This window comes from Miscanthus floridulus, chromosome 13, assembly GCF_019320115.1.
Source record: "Miscanthus floridulus cultivar M001 chromosome 13, ASM1932011v1, whole genome shotgun sequence".
NCBI lineage: Eukaryota > Viridiplantae > Streptophyta > Magnoliopsida > Poales > Poaceae > Miscanthus > Miscanthus floridulus.
Genome location: NC_089592.1, coordinates 8,932,783 through 8,952,422, shown reverse-complemented (window position 1 = coordinate 8,952,422; position 19,640 = coordinate 8,932,783). Strand labels below are relative to the sequence as shown.

At 46.7% G+C, this 19,640-nt stretch overlaps 1 protein-coding gene across 1 annotated transcript; it reads left to right on the top strand.

Moving 5' to 3' along the window:
- Positions 1-16,993: 16,993 nt before the first annotated feature.
- LOC136502032 (small ribosomal subunit protein bS21c-like) lies at positions 16,994-18,918 on the top strand. The gene is made up of 2 exons (XM_066497512.1): positions 16,994-17,406; positions 18,447-18,918. The coding sequence occupies exons 1-2, from the start codon at positions 17,042-17,044 to the stop codon at positions 18,559-18,561; spliced, it is 480 nt and encodes a 159-aa protein (XP_066353609.1). The 5' UTR covers positions 16,994-17,041; the 3' UTR covers positions 18,562-18,918.
- Positions 18,919-19,640: the final 722 nt, after the last annotated feature.

Here is a 19,640-nt window from a genome sequence, read left to right as displayed (position 1 = left end):
ATCATGGCGGTCATGCCCCTACGATGGAAATCGTTTTGGTTTTCAAAGGATGGACGATATGGTTAAGGATGGACTAGTTCTAAGTGTCATTTGGTGTTGAAGAGACACTTAGAGTAGTTTAGGACTTTGTTTTCCTTTGGCCGTACTATTAAGGGGGGTATGGACGGGTAGCTTGACCTAGGTGAGTCTAGTGGGTTAGGTGTGGTGCACACTTGTCAAATATAGCACTAGGTAGCTCCTAAATAGCCCTTAGATCAATTGGAGTAACTTCATTCACATATGTTTGCGAGTTGGAAGTGAATTGAGGGTCAAATGTTGACCGAACGCTGGTTCCGGTGTGACTGGACGCTGACGCAGAGTCCAGTCAGTTCATTTGATCAAGGTGAAGTCGTCTGGTGCAACCGGACGCTGAGAGGTGAGTGACTGGATGCTGGGTGCCAGCGTCCGGTCAACTCCAGTAAGGTTCCAGAGAGCAGATTTCGTGACCGTTTGCATCCGGTCAGTGTTGACCGGACGCTAGACAGAGTCCGATCACAACTTAAATGGCTCAGTGATGGGTGAACTAACCGGAGCATCCGGTCACCTTGAACGGAGCGTCCGGTCACCCCACAGAGGCACATAACGGTTTGTTTTGAATGGGGGGTTATAAATACTCCCTCTATTCACTCAAGGGATTACTTTTGCTCATTCCAATAGCTGAGAAACACCATTGAGAGTGCCAAGAAGAGCAATGTCCTAGTGAGGTGATTGAGATTTGAGAATCCAAGAGAGAGGCCTCATTAGTGAAAGCAAGAGTAGCAAAGTGTGCATGCACCCTTCTCATTAGGCTTGTCGTGGTCAAGTGAGAGTTCGTGCTTGTTACTCTTGGTGATCGCCATCACCTAGACGGCTTGGTGGTGATTGGAAGCTTGGTGATCATCCGACGGAGCTTATGGATGACCCAACTCAAGTTGTGAGCGGTTGTGGGTGATTCACCGTGACGGAGTGTCGAAGAATCAACCCGTAGAGAGCACTTGATCCTTGCGCGGATCAAGGGGGAGCTCCTTGATACATATGTTTTCTTCCTTAAAAAAACACTCCTCGAGGAGCTCTATGGCACTACCAAATACACGAATTTGGCCACTAGATTCGTGGAAAATAAGTTTCTACTACATGGATTTAGGGTCTTTGGGATCCTTAATTACTCTATGGAGCTGAATTTGGTGGAGCCTAGTAGTTCCAAAGAGGCGGAATAGCGAAATTGATAGCTCATCTTTCGTCTCATGTTCAGTTTAGTCCTTCAACTCTCAAAATGGCCAAACTATTCCCTCAACTTTCGATTTTAGTTCAGTTTCAGTCCTTATGTTGATGTGGCGCTCCACGTTGTCAGTTCCGGTCAGCAAAACCTAGTGGTGACCATAGCTTTGGCTAGCCTAGCAGCCATGCAATGCATTAAAAGAAGTAATTTCACATGAAATTGCATTGGTTCTAGCTAGCCATGAAAGGGACATTAAAGAAGTTATTCAAATTTTCATTGGATCAATAGCATACTCCCTCCGTTCCAAAATAAATGTCGTTATGGTATTCGTGCCGGTCAAACTTTCTTAAGTTTGATTTGATTTGTAGAAAATATTAGCAACATTTATATCTCCAAACAAATTTATTATGAAAATAGATTCAACGATCTATCTAATGATACTAATTATGTTCGTACTATAAATATTAATGTTTTCTTGTATATTTGGTTAAAATTAAAAGTACTCCACTCCTCGGAAATCGAGAACAACACTTATTTTTAAGAACGGAGGGAGTATATTCTTTCTTTTGTCGCTACATCCTCCGTGCTCAATCCTCGTTTCATCTGAAATGCGTGTCCTAGCATAATGTTGTTCAAACAAAAAAGCAATGAACTTGATTGTGAAAGTATGCAGTAATTCTACCTACACTAGCAGTGCCAAATGCCAACACTTGCCTATTTATCAAAGCCGACACCAGCACATTTTCTCACTAGGGCTGCCACCGTGGAGTGCCATGCGTCAGCACGAGGACGACTTTGGACAAAAAAATAAACATAAGAGACTGCTTTGGCCAATTTGAAAGTCGAGGAACTAATAAATTGAGCCTGAGACGAAAGATCATAGACTAATTTGACTATTCCGCCTTCCAAAGAAACCGACAGTACATATAAAGAAAAAAGTATAAATTGACCCATCAAGCTAAGAACATGTTGGCAATATCATATTTATTATCACTAGGCAATTAGGCAAATGATCACATTCATCCATAATACTAATTATTATTTGTTGTCTCTGATGTTAAAATGTAACAGCTTTGTCTGCTTCCCTTTTTTTTTGGAGGATGAAGTGCGATCATACTTTCCATTATCTAAAAGGACTTATTAATTATTGCCGGTGCCGGTGCCGGCGCGCTTTCTTGTGCTCGGCAGCAATGGCTATGGCACTCATCTTCTGTGTTGTAGCACTGATCTTCTCGACAGCAGAAGCACATAGTGTCTCTACACAGGGGTCTTCTTTGGCAACCGCAAGGTTTGATCCTATCGCTCTCAGCTGGATTTACTGTGTGCTGAGCTGCACAGTAGTTATAGTAATTGTTACAAGACGAATAACGCATCAAGCATAGAGGCGGAGTAAATTTTTAGAAGAGCACAAGGGTCTCTTTATATATGTACTAGTAGAAAAATATCTTTCAAAATTCCAGAAAATTTGTATAGTTCAACAGATTTTATGATGTGCACTTACATCGTGAGAACCACGAAACATCCAAGGATAGAAGCATCACAACGACTATAGTAGCCATTCTTCCCTCCATCGTCACAGCAATCATGGTGTATATACGGTGGAGTTTCTGTGTGTAGGTATGCGTGTGTCCTACAGCAATCACAATGTTCTATCTATATATATATGGTGAAGATATTCTATATGTTAGCAATAATGAATAACTCCTAGGTTTGTGATTAATAATCCTCCAAAGTTACAACAAAATAGTTCGCAGTTAATTTCGATTGCAGATATCTCTAGTGGAATATAGATGACTACATCTAGTAGATGCTATGAGTTTAGTCCTGATCAATTTTACGGTGATGTCCATTTCGATGACTACCATATTTTATTTCCAATTCCATGGCTAATAATGGCATTCTATCTATATCGACTAAATGACAACCACATTACCAAGTAACATATTTATATAAGTACATAAATAATATCTCTGCATGCTGAGATAACCTTTGTGTAAATAAACTTGAAGTAGATACACAAAAATAAAATATTAGATGCGGACAGAACAAGCATTATTACACAGCTTGAAAGGTGAGAAATGCCAGTGGAACACACTATCTAGACCGCAGATTTCTGATGCACTGGGCCTGATCCGTGGGCTAAAGAAAGAGAAAGCACATAGCCTAACGAAGAAACCTCAAGCCCATCAGGCCCACCAACCAAGGCCTTCTACAAACAAGTTGGGGTGGATTCGTTCTGCCACATCCGTAGACTACTCTATCCGGACCTGTCTTCGCTAGCCGGCACCATCAGTCCACCACCACCACCACAGCCGCCGCCACCACCACCTCCTGCTGGTCGCGTCCGTCACCTCGTCACGCCCGTCCCCCCACCTTCAACTCCACTTTTGTTTCCTTCCCGCGGCGGCCACTCCGATCCGCACCACCACCCTCGCCCTCTCCGCCCCTCCCAGCTTTTTCGTGAACATGTGTCGAGGCACAAATGTTTCATTAAGAGTAAAGGGGTTTTCGCCCCTCCCAGTTCTCCCTGGTGCCGGTGGCCAACCCGAAGTACCATAACGTGAAGGTGGACGTGAGCAACGAGGACGTGGACTGGGAGGATCTCCCGCGGCGATTCAACTGGCCGGTGTCCCACGCGGGCGTCATGGAGGAGATCAGGCGGCAGAGGAGGCACGAGGACGCGCGGGACAAGCACAAGCGCAAGGCACGGTCAGCGGCACGGAGGTTCCGCCGGAGGTGCATTCTTGATCGATATGTTTTGTCGATTTGTGCGTATAGGATAGTGTTTTTAGAGGAACCGCGCATATAGTTTAGTTGGGAACTTGGGATGAATGATGTGGTCTCTCATTCTGTCTGTGTTCTTTGTCTTAGAATTTTAGGTGCTACTAATAGTTTATGATATGATTACTAATTTTATGAGCTTAGTTTTAGACCAAACTGTAAGTTTTAGCGACTAATTTATACCATGTTTGGCACAGCTTCACCAACGGCTTCATGCATGGCTGAGAGAGAAAAATGAGAGAGTGAGAGATAGAGCTGTGAAAAGTTACTTTTTTCAGATCCACCTCTCTCTATTTCTATTGTGAGAGCATAAAAAGGAGCTTTATCTATCCTGTTTTGAAAACTGGTTCATGAGCTGTTGTGTGTTGTTTTCTGCCAAACACCCTTTTCAAAACAGGATAGGTGAAGCACAACATTAATGTGCATGTTCTATGTGCAATGCATTAAGCACAAACATTAGGATGCAATGTGATCATATATCTGACAACAATAGTTTGACCTAACATGCCAAGTTGCCAACTAGTCTACTGCTGACATTTACGATCCTGAAGGTGGGACAGCTAGTTTTACTGACATTAGCATCCCAGCACCGATCATTTTCTAGCTGTGCATGCGAAATGGTCCATTCATGATCCAATTTTTGTATTTTGGTATTTATGTGGCGGCAGAGGCACGATGACACGTGGGACAAGAGCAAGGCACGGTTAGCGGCGAGGAGGTTCCGCCGGAGGTGCGTTCTTGGTCGATATGTTTTGTCAATTTGTGTGTATAGTATAGTTGCTCAACTTGAAGAGCTCCACCAAATCTATAGATGGTCACTGGATTTGCAGATTTCACAGGTCTAGAGAGCTTCTACTACATGGATTTTGAAGCTGAATTTGGTGGAGTTCAGAGTCCCAAAGGGCTCATAGAGCAGAGAAGCATAAATTGTTCCATTTTTAAGCTAAAAACCTGTTAGCAATTTACGGAAAATAAATTTCTACTACATGGATTTAGGGTGTTTGGGGTCATTACTCCGTGGAGCTGAATTTGGTGGAGCCTATTAGTTCCAAAGAAATCGACAATACATATAGAGAAAAAATGTATAAATTGACCCATTAAGCAGAGAACATTTTGGCAACCTCAAATTTATTATCACTAGACAAATGGACATTTACTGGTCACATTCATCCATAATGCTAACTATTAACTGTCCTCTTTGATGTCAAAATGTAACAGCTTTTTGTCTGCTTCCTCCTTTTTTTTTGGACGATGAAGTCGACGATACTTTCCATTATCTAAAAGAACTTATTAATCGGTGCCGGTGCGCTTTCTGGTGCTCGGCATGAGCAATGTCTATCACATTTATCTTCAGTCTTGTGGACTCTCGGAGGGTGCGTCACATTCATCCAGGGCGAAGCTAGTCGGGGTCCGCCCAGCTGGTGGAGCTCACAGCAGGTGGCAGCCTGGCAGCCCAGCTGGGTAGCCTGGCAAAGCAAATGCATGCCGCAAGGGCCGAGAGGAAGCGGCAGGCCCACTAGGCAATAGCCCACTGAGTCCAAGTACCTCCCTTCGCCTCTCATCCTGGTGGCTAGCGGCATTTGCAAGTGTGATGAGGTTCTCATTTCCTGTAACAACCACCTAGATAGGTAGCCCCAAAGGCTTAAATCCCCAATTTTGCAATTGCAATTGTTGAATAAGGATTTGATTTCTTGACTTTAAGAAATATATGTATAGCTTGCCTTTAGCGTTGGAGGCTTGATAATCTCTTAAACCAAGTTATTGATTTGCACCTTATACAATTTAGGGAGTTTTTTTTTATGCGGTAAATTCTAAATCGCCTACTATTGCAGTTTCAATCTCAAAAGTTCTTTTGCGGTTTTCAAATTTTAGAGTTTTGATAGCGTTGGTTCAGTCATACTTATTGATTTCAGTTTATCGTAACTAACAAAAGATCTTAATCGTGTAAATAAATATTTATATTGATAACGTGCGAGCTTATATAATATTATCCATAGTATTATATTACTGTCAATCAATATTATTATCAATAGTCTTATTATCAAGAGTTAAAGAATATTATTAGTATCGTGCGTTTTATCCTGGCTTCGCCACTGCATTCATCTATGGATTTGGTCACTGGATTTGCAGATTTCACCGTGCTGCCGCCGTGTGGACTCTCGGTGGGTGCGCCTCGCCGCCGTCACACGACCCTCACACGGCCATCCACGCCGCCGCCATGGGCCCTCCGCGCCGCCACCGCGCGGCTCGCCATGCCAGCCACGACACAGACCTCCACGCCGCTCCTCTGTAGCGCGCGGTGGCTTGCCTTCACACCGCCGTCGCACACCCCTCACGCGGGCGCCGCCACGGGGCCCTCCGCAGCGCCGACCCTCCATGCCGCTCCTCTGCAGCGCGCGGCGGCATGTCCGCATGTGTCCATCCGCCGTTGCCCTCCACCATCGGAGCGTAGCATGGAGACTTGTCCCGTCCTGGGCCGCCGCCGCTACCACATGGCGCCTCCAGCCCCGGGGGCACTAGATCCAGCGTCCCGGGCCGCCGCCTTGCTGCCACCATGGTCGCCGACGGGCTGCTGGTAGCAGCGGAGAAGGCGGCAACCTCGCTGACCTGCTCCCGCCTCTACGCGCGACCAACTGCTGCAGCACGACCCCCGCCGAAGCTCCGCGCAGATCCGCCCCCGGGAGTGCCGCATCCGACCGCCGAGACACCGAAACCACGCTGAGGCTGCCGCCGTCGATGAGCCTCGCGACGCTCGAGCAGCCGCAGCAGACCACAGCTTGGGAAGACGCCCTGCCGCTGCCTTCCTTGGCTCCTTGCGCTCGCACGAGCTTCCGGCGGTGCGCTCTGGCAGCGGCGAGGTAGATGAGTTCGGGGGAAGGTGCTGGCGGCGTGGGGCGGTGGTTCCGCCCGTGCTGCCCCTGAGAGGGACGACGCGGGGGACGAGGGCTCTATGTCTGCTAGAAAGTTATATTTCCATGAAAATATGTAACCATATTTTGTTGATTAATATCCCACTGGATACTGTTATGGTGACCTCCTTTTGTGTGCACATCCAGAAGATAATGTGATTTTTTAGCATTCCAAGATGTCTCAATATGTGCTTATACATACATTCTGGAAATCATCCAGATGCAAATTAATGGACATTAAGCTAAGAACATGTTGGCAATCTCATATATTTATTATCACTAGACAAATGGACATTTACTGATCACATTCATCCATAATGCTAATTATTAATTGTCCTCTCTGATGTTAAAATGTAACTACTTTTCGTCTGGTTCCTCCTCTCTTTTTTGAGGACAGCCTGTTGGGCAGTCTATAACTGTCTGTATCTGGCTTGGCTTATCAGCCAGCTAACAGTGTTTTCCTCTCACACCAAACAAACCAGCAGTACCTTCAGCCAGCAGCTTATAAGCCAATCCAGCCGAAACGAACACGTACTTTCCATTATCTAAAAGGACTTATTAGTTATTGCCGGTGCCGGCGCGCTTTGGCATGAGCAATTTCTGTTACATTGATATTTCTGTTACATTGATATTCTGACTTGACAGCAGAAGCACTTATCGTCAAAATAGCAGGCGTATCGTTGGCAATAGCAACGGAGGTTTGACTGGATTTCCGTGTTGAGATGCACAGTAATTAATTGTTATATAAGATATGAATAATGCGTCAAGAATATTTAGAAGAGTAAGCATATATATATATATATATATATATATATATATATATATATATATATATATATATATATATATATATATATATATATATATATATATATATATATATATATATCTTTCAAAATTCCAGAAAATTGGTATACAGATTTTATTTTGTGCACTTACATTGTGAGAGAACCACAAAACATGCCAGGATAAGCATCACAACCACAGTAGCCATTCTTCCCTCCATCACAGCAATCACGTACGGTGTATATCTGGTGGAACTTCTGTGTGTAGGTATGGCTGTCCTACAATGACATACTACACATCCAACACAATGTTCTATATGTAGATGGTGAAGATATTCTATACATAGAAATAAATAATAACTCCTAGGCTTGTGATTAATAATCCTCCAAAGTTACAACAAAATAGTTCGCGTTAATTTCGATGCAGATATCTCTAGTGGGATATATATGACTACGTCTAGTAGATGCTATGAGTTTAGTCCTGATCAATTTTACGCTGATGTTCATTGATGACTACCGTATTTTATTTCCATTTCCATGGCTAATAATGGCATTCTATCTATAACGAGTTAATGACAGCCACATTACCAAGTAACATAAATTTATATACATAAATAATGTCTCTGCATACTGCGATGACTCGGGCTGCAGATTTCTGCTGCATTGGGCTGATCCGTGGGCTAAAGAAAGAGAGAGTGCATAGCCTAATGAAGAGACCTCAAGCCCATCAGGCCCACCAACCAAGGCCTTCTACAAACAAAACAAGTTCGCAAACTCTAACGCACGCCAGGTTGCACTCCGCTCAGACCGCGCGACGCGGGCCAGCCCACGCATGCACGTCCCCACGGGCCCGTGTTAGGGTTACAGCGACTGTTTCGGCGACCGGAGATGAAGAAGACGGCGGGGCCCTCTCTCTCTCCGGCCTCTTCCTATCTCATCATTTCCATCGATGGTGACCTCGCCTTCTCTTCTTCACCAACTCCGGTAGACATAGAAGGGGGTCAGGGGAGGTAGGCCAGCCAAGCGATGGGGATGGCAGGAGGCCGGCCTTCGGGTCCTGGCGCCGGCGGAGGCGGCCGAGCCAGGTCGTGCAGGGGACGCTGAAAGCCCTAGTTTGATTTTGGATAATTGATGAAACCTAAGTGTACTAACCATTGTCAATAAGTGATGAATATGAGCTAGGTTGGTACACACCAAGTGATGGAACTAGATGATGGTCATGTTGGTGGTGATGGCAAAATGAGATGATCAAGTGCTCCAACTTAGAAAAGAAGAAAGAGAAAAATAAAATGGGCTCAAGGCAAAGGTATAGAACCTAAGGCCATTTTGTTTTGCCGGTCAAGACGCAATAGAGTGCGTGATCGGGTTTAGGATAGATAAACATACTATAAAGAGGGGAAATCTTTAATTGCAATGGTTATCTAGTGCCACTAAGTGTGAGTCTCATTTGCATATACATTGCGCTTAGTGACGTGGTGAGATGTGTGAGAAAGCCCGGGAATTTTCTTTGTGAAAAGCTATCTCAAGTGCTAAATTTGGTTTTGTGCTTTTTGGGAAGAGATAGCACTTATTTTGGGCATGTTGTGAAGTCTAATAGGAATTTCTTGCTCATAGTGCTAATTATTCCAGTAAGAGGTGCTCTGTTTGTTTGGCGTAATTAACTGGAAATTCATTGCGCCCGAGCTGGAATTTTTAGTGCGGGAGTCCTCCCGCGCCAACGGTCAAAAGCGCGTTTGCCTGGAATTTTTTCTTGCCCAAACTGGAATTTCCAATGCGGGAGGCCAACATTTTGGAGAGGAGCGTCAACCGAGAAATTCTAGGCCACTACCTGAAATTTCTAGTGCGGAAATGGGCACCTGCACAGGAACGGTTGGGAGGCTGACTGGCTGAGGATAAGGCTGGGTCTCCCCCCTCCCTTTCTTCCTCCTCCAACCCTAGTGTGTGCATTTGAGATCGCATTTGGTGCTCATTTTTAAGAGGATTTGGGGGAAACCCTAGTGTGTGCATTTCAGATCGCATTTGGTGGCACTAGGTGATTCTTGTGATCGTGGATTTCTTATTACTCTTGGTAATTGTCGTCACCTAGACGGTTGGTGATTTATTAATTGGTGAGGGGATTTGGTGATTGTGTTCGCCCCTAATTATACCTTAAAATGGATTAACATCCGCATCCAATCAACCCAATCCAAAAAGAGACCAACTAAATTGAGTATGTATCCAATCCAAACCAATGTCATGTAGAGAATATCCAATCCAATCCAGTCCACTAGGACTACAATCCAATCCAGTCCAGTCATCCAAACGCTTTTCGTGAGAATCGCATTGGCAGGTGACGAGATCGCGCTGCTCGGCCTGGCCGGAGAGGCGAGAGCTGCTCTTCACGTCGTTGATGCCCATCCCTGCACCACCGATGGAACGCCCGCTGCCCATCCTCCGATCGTGGCTGGCTAGCTGCTGCTTACTGAACCCCATTGTCAGAGTTGAGGCAGCACATGAATCACATCGAGGCGAAGCGAGCGGCCAAGCTGGGAAGCGAGTGAACTCCGCCGGATCGAAACACCACACAACACCGCGGCCAGCACCACAAATTCCTGCGCCGACGACAAGCGCCATATCTTGCTTCTACCGTGCTGCCCTCTCCGCCGTTCCCTCTCCGTACCTCGCTGCTGCTGCTGGTCATGCCTCGCCGCGGCCGCGGTGGCCATCGCGGGCCGGCGGAGCGGAACGGACGCATCGCTTTGCTGTATATACGGGTTTGGCTCCATCGTCATGGCGCATCTTCTTGGTCCCCGTCACCCCCAGCTTTCATTGTAGATGACAGTGGTGTGCCTGTGCCTTCGGGATCTTGGACTCGTCGTCGTCGTCCCCGACGGCAGTGGCGCAGTAGCCGGAGGAGCAAGCAGACGCGCCGGTGGCGCAGTCAGAAGCAGCAGCGGCGACGGGACAGCATTGGCACCGTAGGCGGAGGAACAAGACGCACCGCCAGCACTGTCAGAAGCAGCGGCGGCGAGGGCCGAGCAAGCTGGACTGGCAGCGGGCGTAGATGACAGCGCCGCCCGGAGAGGCACCGGGACATGGGCAGGGGTCCAACGGATTTTGGATATCCACGTCTTTGAATCCAGACCAATCCGATGCGTTTGGTTCTCGTTGCTATGGATATTCGTATCCAAACGACATCTATCCAATTAAACCCAAAGCGGTATGAATCCATTTACACATTGGATTACCCAAATACATTTCCAGGTTTACCCCAGTCAAGGATATATTTGTGAGGAGTTTTTGGGCTTATTCTTTGACGAACTGCCAAAAGCCACTCTAGTAAATTGCTCATGTCATTGAGTTACCCCACTTATTGGTAGGTTCTTGCGACGCCTATTTGTTGGGCTAGGTTTGTGAAATAACTATTAGCCGCTGAACCGTCGAGTGTTGGTCGACATAACGGGGATTAGCGTGTCGGCAAGCACGTGAACCTCGGGAGAAAAATCTTGTGTCTATTGTGATTGAAATTCTCCCGGTGATTCGCTTGGTATTCATATTGTGATTGGTTCATCTCTTTTCCCACGGCGGTATAATCACCCTACTCAGTCTCTTGTATTTATATTGATATTTAGTTGTGTAGCAAGCTCTTTAGTGTAGCTAGTTTGGGAGCTTGTTTGTTAGTTGAGTAGCACATTTAGTGAAGCTCTTTAGTGTAGTGTGTCTGAGAGCTTTTAGTGAGTAGTGACTTAGCCATTGATTGATCTCGAGACATTAATTAACTAGAATTATTGGGATAGGTGGTTTGCAATCCTTTGTAGAGCTAGAGCAAAAAGTTTCGCTTTCTAATTGATTAATTAGCTGCTCTAGTGGTTTTGTACAAATTTTAGTAGGTTATTCACCCCCTTCTAGCCATTTAGGACCTTTCAGACGCCCATGGCCAGACCTCGCAGCGGAAGAAGAAGGGGGAAGGGAAAGAAGGTGGCCGCCACGGGCGTGCTAGGGTTTCACCGGAGCTCCGTCGCGGCCGCAGTGCTCTAGTGAAACAGTGCGCCGCGGCAGGGATAAGGACGAGGAGAAGGATGGTGCAGAGGGGCAAGGGCGAGAGGTGGGCGACGCGGCCGACGGCGTGGTAGCAAGTGGCCAAGAGCGACGGGGAGGAGGCAGGGGTGGGGGAGGAACGCTTTCGTCGATGGAGAAGAAGGCGTGGAGAGCGGGCATGCTACATAGAGACAGGTCGTGCTTGTGCATTTCCCAAAGGTGCGACCCGTCACACAATAACGTCATCCAAACAAGTTGGGGTGGGTTCATTCTGTCACGTCTGTGTAGACTACTCTATTTTTGCCCATCTTCGCCGGCTGGCACTACCAGTCCAAAGTACTACAGCGCGAAGGTGGACACGGGCGATGATGACATGAACGAGGAGGAGCTCCTGTGGCGGTTTAACTAGCAGGTGTCTCGTGCGGGCGTCATGGAGATCATGCGGCAGTGGAGACGTGGGACATCATACACTTTGTGCCTTTTTGTTTCAACATGCTTAACTGAGAGATCAACAATATTGTCTAGACCTTTGAAGCTATCAAGCAGTGAAGACGGTTGTGGCGGTGGTGGTGGCATAGAATCTACAATTTTCTCAATTACTCTCTCTTGAGTCTGTTCTTCCACCACACTTCCACCACATGTTCAATTGGATCAGGGGAACGATTAGAAATAGCAGCAGCCGCCGTTGCCTTCTTTGCTTCACGCTTTTGAAAAAGAGATGCAATATCCGAGTTTCTCTTCATAACTGCATGAATATTAAAAAAGACACGATGCTAAATAACGAAACAATTTATTATTGTAATGTTAGCAAATAACACAAGAGATTAGATCAGGGGAACTGCGGACGTGTGGCGTAGTGGTACTCACCACGTCTCTGTGACTCTGCCGTCAGGCGTCAGGTCGTCAGGGTGTCCGGCGGCGCCGGAGCTGGCGCCGTGACCGTGTCTCTCGCTCCGTTCGTCCGTCGCCTCCGATCGAGATTAGATTAGGGGAAAGTTACGCCTAACTACGTTGCGGGCGTGGTCCATTCGTGAACGCCTTTTTTGCTGCGTGGGCCGCGTGGGGTGCCTCAAGTGGGCCTTTCGTGGTGGCGTGATACATTTCAAGTAAGTATTTTTCTTCTTCTTTTTTCTTTTACAAATACAAATGCAATACGTATATATAATAGTATATTCATCGGTGCCGCAGGGTATGCCAGTTACCCTGTGCCTCCGCCACTGCCACAACGCGAAGGTGGACACGGGCGACGATGACGTGAACGGGGAGGAGCTCCTGCGGCGGTTCAACTGGCAGGTGTCCCGTGCGGGTGTCATGGCGGCGGTGGAGACGCGGGACAAGCGCAAGCACAAGGTATTTATGTGAAATTAACATCGATGATTTTCTCAATCGAATAGCTGTGCATGTGAAATAGTCCATTCATGATCCAGTTTTTGTGTTTGGTATTTATGTGGCAGCGGAACCACGAGGACGCGCGGGACAAGCGCAAGCTAGGCGCAGTCGGCGGTGAGGAGGTTCCGCCGGAGATGATATGTTTTGTGTATTCGTGCGTACAGTATAGTTGCTCAGCTTGAAGAGCAAGAGCTCCACCAAATCTATGGATTTGGCCACTGAATTTGCAGGTTTCACAGGTCTAGAGAGTTCCTACTGCATGGATTTTGAAGCTGAATTTGGTGGAGCTGAGACGAGTCCCAAAGGCGTATTGGGTAGCAGTTTGACGCAGCCGTGATCTCCCCTGTCGCTCCCAACTGGATTTGTGTGTTGAGCTGCGCAATAGTTAATTAATTGTTATATATAATAAGATGCATGAATAACGCATCAAGTGTAAGTTTTAGAACAGCACAAGGGTCTCTCTCTTCTATGTTGTACAATATTACTTACAACTAGAAAACAATGTTTTCAATGTCCAGAAAATTACTATGGTTCAACAGATTTTATGATGTGCATTTACATTGTGAGAGAACCACGAGACATCCAAGGATAAGCATCACAACGTATGGTGGAGCTTCTGTGTGAGGTATGTATGTATGTCCAACAAACACACACATCCTGCACAATGTTCTATTTATAGATGGTGAAAACATTCTATATTTTAGCAATAATTAATAACTCCTAGGCTTGTGACTAATCCTCAAAATTTCAAAATATATAGCATTAATTTGGACGAAGATATATCTAATGGAATGAGAATGACTACATCGAGTACATGCTACGAGTTCAGTCCTGATCAATTTTACTGTGATGTCCATTGATGGCTACCATATTTTATTTCCAATTCCAAGGATAATAATGGCATTCTACTTTGCATATATCACCAAAAGATAATAACAAGGTGTTTTTATTTATAATGGTAGCTACATTTACCAAGTAACATACCTTATATAACAGGAGAGCGAGCGTCCGGATGTTCGGACGGACGCCCGCGTCCGGATAGACGCGCCTGCTCCGTTCCGTCCATGTGGATTCGCACATTCCGTTTCCTGCGCCACCTGACCACACGCGGGGACCGCCCGTGCTTGCTCTGTTCCCTACATGCACGTGGGGACACCTGTGACCACTCTATTTCCCACGTGCACGCGGGACCTCTGGTGCCTGCTCTGTTTCGTGCACGCACGCGGGGATCCACATGCCCCGATGCATGTAGATGCGCGTCGCATGACTCCGACCATCCCATCCAAGAGTATAGGCTTTAAACATAAAATACTTGCAACATACGTCTAAAACAGTTGAAACATTTAAAACATACACTTGCAACATCTATATGAACCATATGCAACATCTACATCTATATGAACCATATGCAACATCTAGATAAAGCACTTGCAACATATGTCTGAAAACAACTGAAACATTTATAACAGACACTTGTAACATACGTGTATAGTCATTGCAACATATGCAACATCCGGATCTACTTTTGTAACATCTGTATGAAACACTTACAACATACATATATAGCCATTGCAACATATACAACATCTGGATCTACTTTTACAACATCCATATGAAACACTTGCAACGACATACGTGCATAGCCATTGCAACATATGCAACATCCGGATGCACTTTTGCAACATCCATATGAAACACTTGCAACATACCTCTAAACCATAACACTTAAAACATATGTTTGCAACATGCGCTTTCAGCGCACATCTTCTGGCCTGGGCGAATCCAGGCGGGGCGGCACGACGAACTAGCGCGGTGGAGGTGGCCGTGGCAGGCGGATTGAGGCCACAACGGTTGGGATGAGTATGGGCGGGTAGGCGACACGGTGGAGGCAGCCACGGTGAGTGGATGGAAACAGTCGCGGTGGGCGGGACAAATCTAGGCAGGTGAGGGTGGGCGACGCGGGTGGGACGAGCCCCTCGAGGAGCTATGGCAACGCGAACCATGCGAAGGATGGTGGTAGGAGCTGAGCTATGAAGGTTACCAGCAGTGAGCCCGAGAGCACTAGGAAATGGCCAGATGGGTGCTCGCGTAGGATCTATCACATGGTTATCAAGGTGATAAGGCGAGGCGTGGCGAGTGACTACCGCCTACGCTTAAGAGAGTACGGCGTAAGGCAAGACGACGCCTTACCAACTAAAGGAAAATTTAAAGCAGCAGCTCGGAGCAGTATATAGATGATAAAGAAAAAACAAAAGGAAAAAAGAAAAAGAAAGGAGGAGAAGTAGGAAGTGGTCTGGCCTAGCCCATGTGCACCAAGCAGCCCATGTGCCCCTCACGCTCATAGCCCTAGCGTGTCTTCATCTTTCTCATGCACCGCACCGCCACCGCAACTCTATTTTGACTTCCGCCTCCGCCCATCTCTCTGTCTCTTCCCTCCCATTCCGCCTCCGCCTCTGCCCACCTATCTCTCGATGGAGGGAGAGGAACAGAGGAGGCAGGATGCTATAGGCCAGCACCACTTGGGGAAGATGGTCGTGGCACACAGACAACCTCTCCTTACCACGGCCGCACAGGCGGGCGCACGGCTTGATGGCGGTCGGTCGACAACTTCTCCCGTCAGCGCGGGCGAGCTACAACTTCTGGTTCCCCTCCCGCTCACTGCTGTGGAATCTCCTGCATGCCCGCTCTCTCCCTCTCGCTCTCCCGCTCACTAGTGTGGAATCTAAGGCGAGTTATCTGTTGTGGCGTCGTGTGTGCAGCGCCTTGGCGCTTAAGCGATGCCTCGATGACACTGATCTATCGATGACGGGGGAGGGTACCACAACTGCTGGTAGTGAAGAGGGGAACAGAGACGGAGATAGAGGTTAGGAGTGCCACAGGACGCAAGCGAATGGATAAGACTTTGTGAGGGAAGGTGAGCGGTGGGCTGCTTTAATGAGATGTTGGCCTACGTCCGATGCATCCATACGTCAGGTAAGTAGCATTACCGTTCAAATAACTTTTTTGCGATTACACAGTACAACGTAGACACTCATAAGCACACACACGCACCCCTATGAACGTATGCACATAAACCCTACCCCTTCGATGACTGGACCGGAAAATCCTTAAGATTGATGAAGTTACCATAGACGTCTCGTTATCGACGGGAACACCATCTATCGTTGAAATCACAACACTGTTAAATCATAAAATATTTGCTCCCATAGGCACTCGAAACCAGGATATAGGTGCTGCTTAGGCCCTGTTTGGCAGGACTCCTCATCAGCTCCGGCTCTGGCTCCTCCGAAGGAGCCCTGCCAATTATTTTCCTAAAGGAAGCCATTTTCAGTAAAAGCAGAGGAGCCGGAGTCATTTTGGAGAAGCCACAAATTGTGGCTTCTCCAAAACGACTCTGGCTCTCCTCAGGAGAAGCCGCGCCAAACACCCTAAGACTCTTATAATCACTAGGTTTGTAGCCGTTTCTGCGATAATCTTCGTGTAAGTTGGAGTATAAGCAAAATTAATAGATACAACCGAAGAGCATTTTTTTGCGATAATCTTCGTGTAAGTTGGAGTATAAGCAAAATTAATAGATACAACCGAAGAGCATTTTTTTTGGATAACTCGAAGAGCATTATTGCACGGCGGTTAATCAAAGTAACCTTTGCAAAGCGTTTTGTATCCATCGGTGCATAAATAACGTGGAGCAAGAGCACGTATCACTAATTCAATATCACTTCAGGAGGGAATCGCAGTGCCCGTCGAACACTATCCGGCCTGCAGATTTCAGCCGCACTGGGCTGATCCGTGGGCTAAATCCTTTAAGAGAAAGCCCATCAGGCCCATCAACCAGGTCGTTCTACAAACAGTGGCCAGTGGGTGGGTTCGTTCTGTCGAGGCTTCTCTATTCCGATCCGTCTTCGCCGGCCGGCATCACCACCATGGCCGCCGCCACCACCACCTACGCGGCCGCAGCCGTCTCGTCGTCGCGTGCACCTCCCCTCCTCCAACCCACCTCCAACGCCACCTTCGTTTCCTTCCCGCGGCGGCCGCTCCCCGCCACCACCCTCGCCCTCTCCGCCCCCTCCCAGCTGTCGCTAGTGCCGGCGGCCAACCCCAAGTACCACAACGCGAAGGTGGACGCGGGCGACGAGGACGTGGACGGGGAGGAGATCCTGCGGCGGTTCAACTGGCAGGTGTCCCGCGCGGGCGTCATGGAGGAGATCAGGCGGCGGCGGAGGCACGAGGACGCGCGGGACAAGCGCAAGCGCAAGGCGCGGTCGGCGGCGCGGAGGTTCCGCCGGAGGTGCTTTCTTCATCGATATGTTTTGTCGATTCGTGCGTATAGGATGAATGATGTGGTCTCTCATCCTGTGTTATTTGTCTTACAATTTTCTTTTTCTCGATCAGGCGTTGTGCCTGTATTATTTGTCTTACAATTTTACTAGGTGCTACAGTAAGTGATATGATTACTGATTTGATGACCTTTGAGCTTAGTTTTAGACTAAACTGCTAGAGTTAGTGACTGATTTAATGTACATGTCCTATGTGCAAGTTGTTTTACATTAAGCACTACATTAGGATGCTATGTGATCGAATATCTGACAGCAATAGTTTGATTGCCAAATGCATAAACATTGCATGCCAAGTTGCCAACCATTTTACTGCTGACATTCATGATCCTGAAGGTGGGACAGCTAGTTCTACAGACATTAGCATCCCAGCACCGATCATTTTCTGAATGCAAATAGCTGCGCATGTGAAATGGTCCATTCATGATCCAGTTTTTGTCTGTGGTATTTACACTGTTTTGTGTACCATCATCATCATATCTTGCACTGGTATAATTCTTGTTCAGGTTTTGAAAAGTGAGGTGTTATTCTTCATCATGAATACATGAGTGCGCATCCCCTGGCATGTTCAACTGCAAGGAAATGGCTAATCAAATACCCATTGTTTGCAACATTCAGCAAACTTTATGCTGAATTTTGCAAAAATCTAGCATCAAGGGCATCTCCCCTTTCTGAAGTCATGTTTGTTTTTTCCATTCCAAAGTTTCAGGAAGTTTTATGCTGAATTTTGCAAAACTAGCATCAAGGGCATCTCCCCTTTCTGAAGACATGTTTGTTTTTTGGCCATTCCAAAGTTTCAGCAAGCTTTATGCTGAATTTAGCAAAATCTGACATCAAGGAGTTCTCCCCTTTCTGAAAGAGAGAATTGTTTTTGGTCATTCCAAAGTTCATCCAGTTCATTTGAGTTGTCAAGTTCATCCACTTCATTTGAGTTATAGCAACAATATAAGAAACTCCTGACTCCTGCTAACTGAGCCCAGTCACTCTGCTGCAGGCGATTCAAGGGCCCATACCCTTTCAGTGATGATCAGGGGGCGAAGGAACAGGCCTCTGATGATGAGGGGAATGACCACTGGGAGCTCCCTGCAGGAGAGTTGCCTTACAGGTAGAGATCGTTGAGAAATTGAAGCATGATTTTGTCTGCACTGCAGAAGAGTTTCAACACCCCCAGCTTCAGTTCTTCCTGTAGTCAGAGGAAATTGAGTAGGCGTTGCCAAACCAATTCTAGGCCATTGGCGGCCAAAGCACGGAATACTGATGTAAAGCTTTGTTCTGATTGTGTTATGTCTCAGAGAGCAGCAGACCCTCCTGACTGTGCTGCAAATACTTGATCTTTCTGTATTTAGTTCTTGTGGATGGATGTACAATGGCTGGTGGTGTTGTCACAAGAATTCTGATGCTAACTTTTCTGGTGGGGCAAAGATGAATTCTGATGCAGTAGACACTTGATTCGGTGATCTAGTACTCATTCAGAAAAATTGTTCTTTTGCGGCTGCAAAATTGCCATGCCGGTCTTGGCCCAATCATGTTGCAAATTCAGTTTTGAATACGTTACAATGAGGAATTATTGAACATGTGCAAGAAGTGACCAAAAACGACGTGAAGACAACGATATGAGGATGGAGATTTCTGGCGAAGGAGAAGAGCGAGGAAAGCTCGTGTCACTGCCACCCTGCCCTGTCTACTTTCTTGGGAACGTGTGTGTCGGACCTCGGCACGACTCGCAAGCACGTCCTGCGCGAGTAGTCCTCAGTGGTCGTCAGGTGTGGTCAGCGACTCGCGAGCAGCAGGCATGGACTCCAGGTTATTATTTTGGAGGGGAGGAAACAAAAGTACCTCAAAAAGAAAAACATAGCAAACGTCCCAAAGAGGCTTATGGTGACTTGCGCCTTGCTTCAACCACTGATAAGAAGGCATCCGACTTAGCTGAATTCCCAAGTTGAAGTTGGCATAACGAGAACCGGAGTTATCGAAGCCAGGAATAAAGGATTGCAGAGGTTGTGGTTTAGGAAGATTGCATAGGTGATGTTTTGTAGGTATTCCCTCCGTCTCAAAATAAGTGTTGCTATGGTATTTGTGTCTGTCAAATTTTCTTAAGTTTGTTCCCCTCAAAAAATAAAATTCTTAAGTTTGGCTGGATTTAGAGAAAATAGTAGCAACATCTGCGTCTGCAGATAATTTTATTATA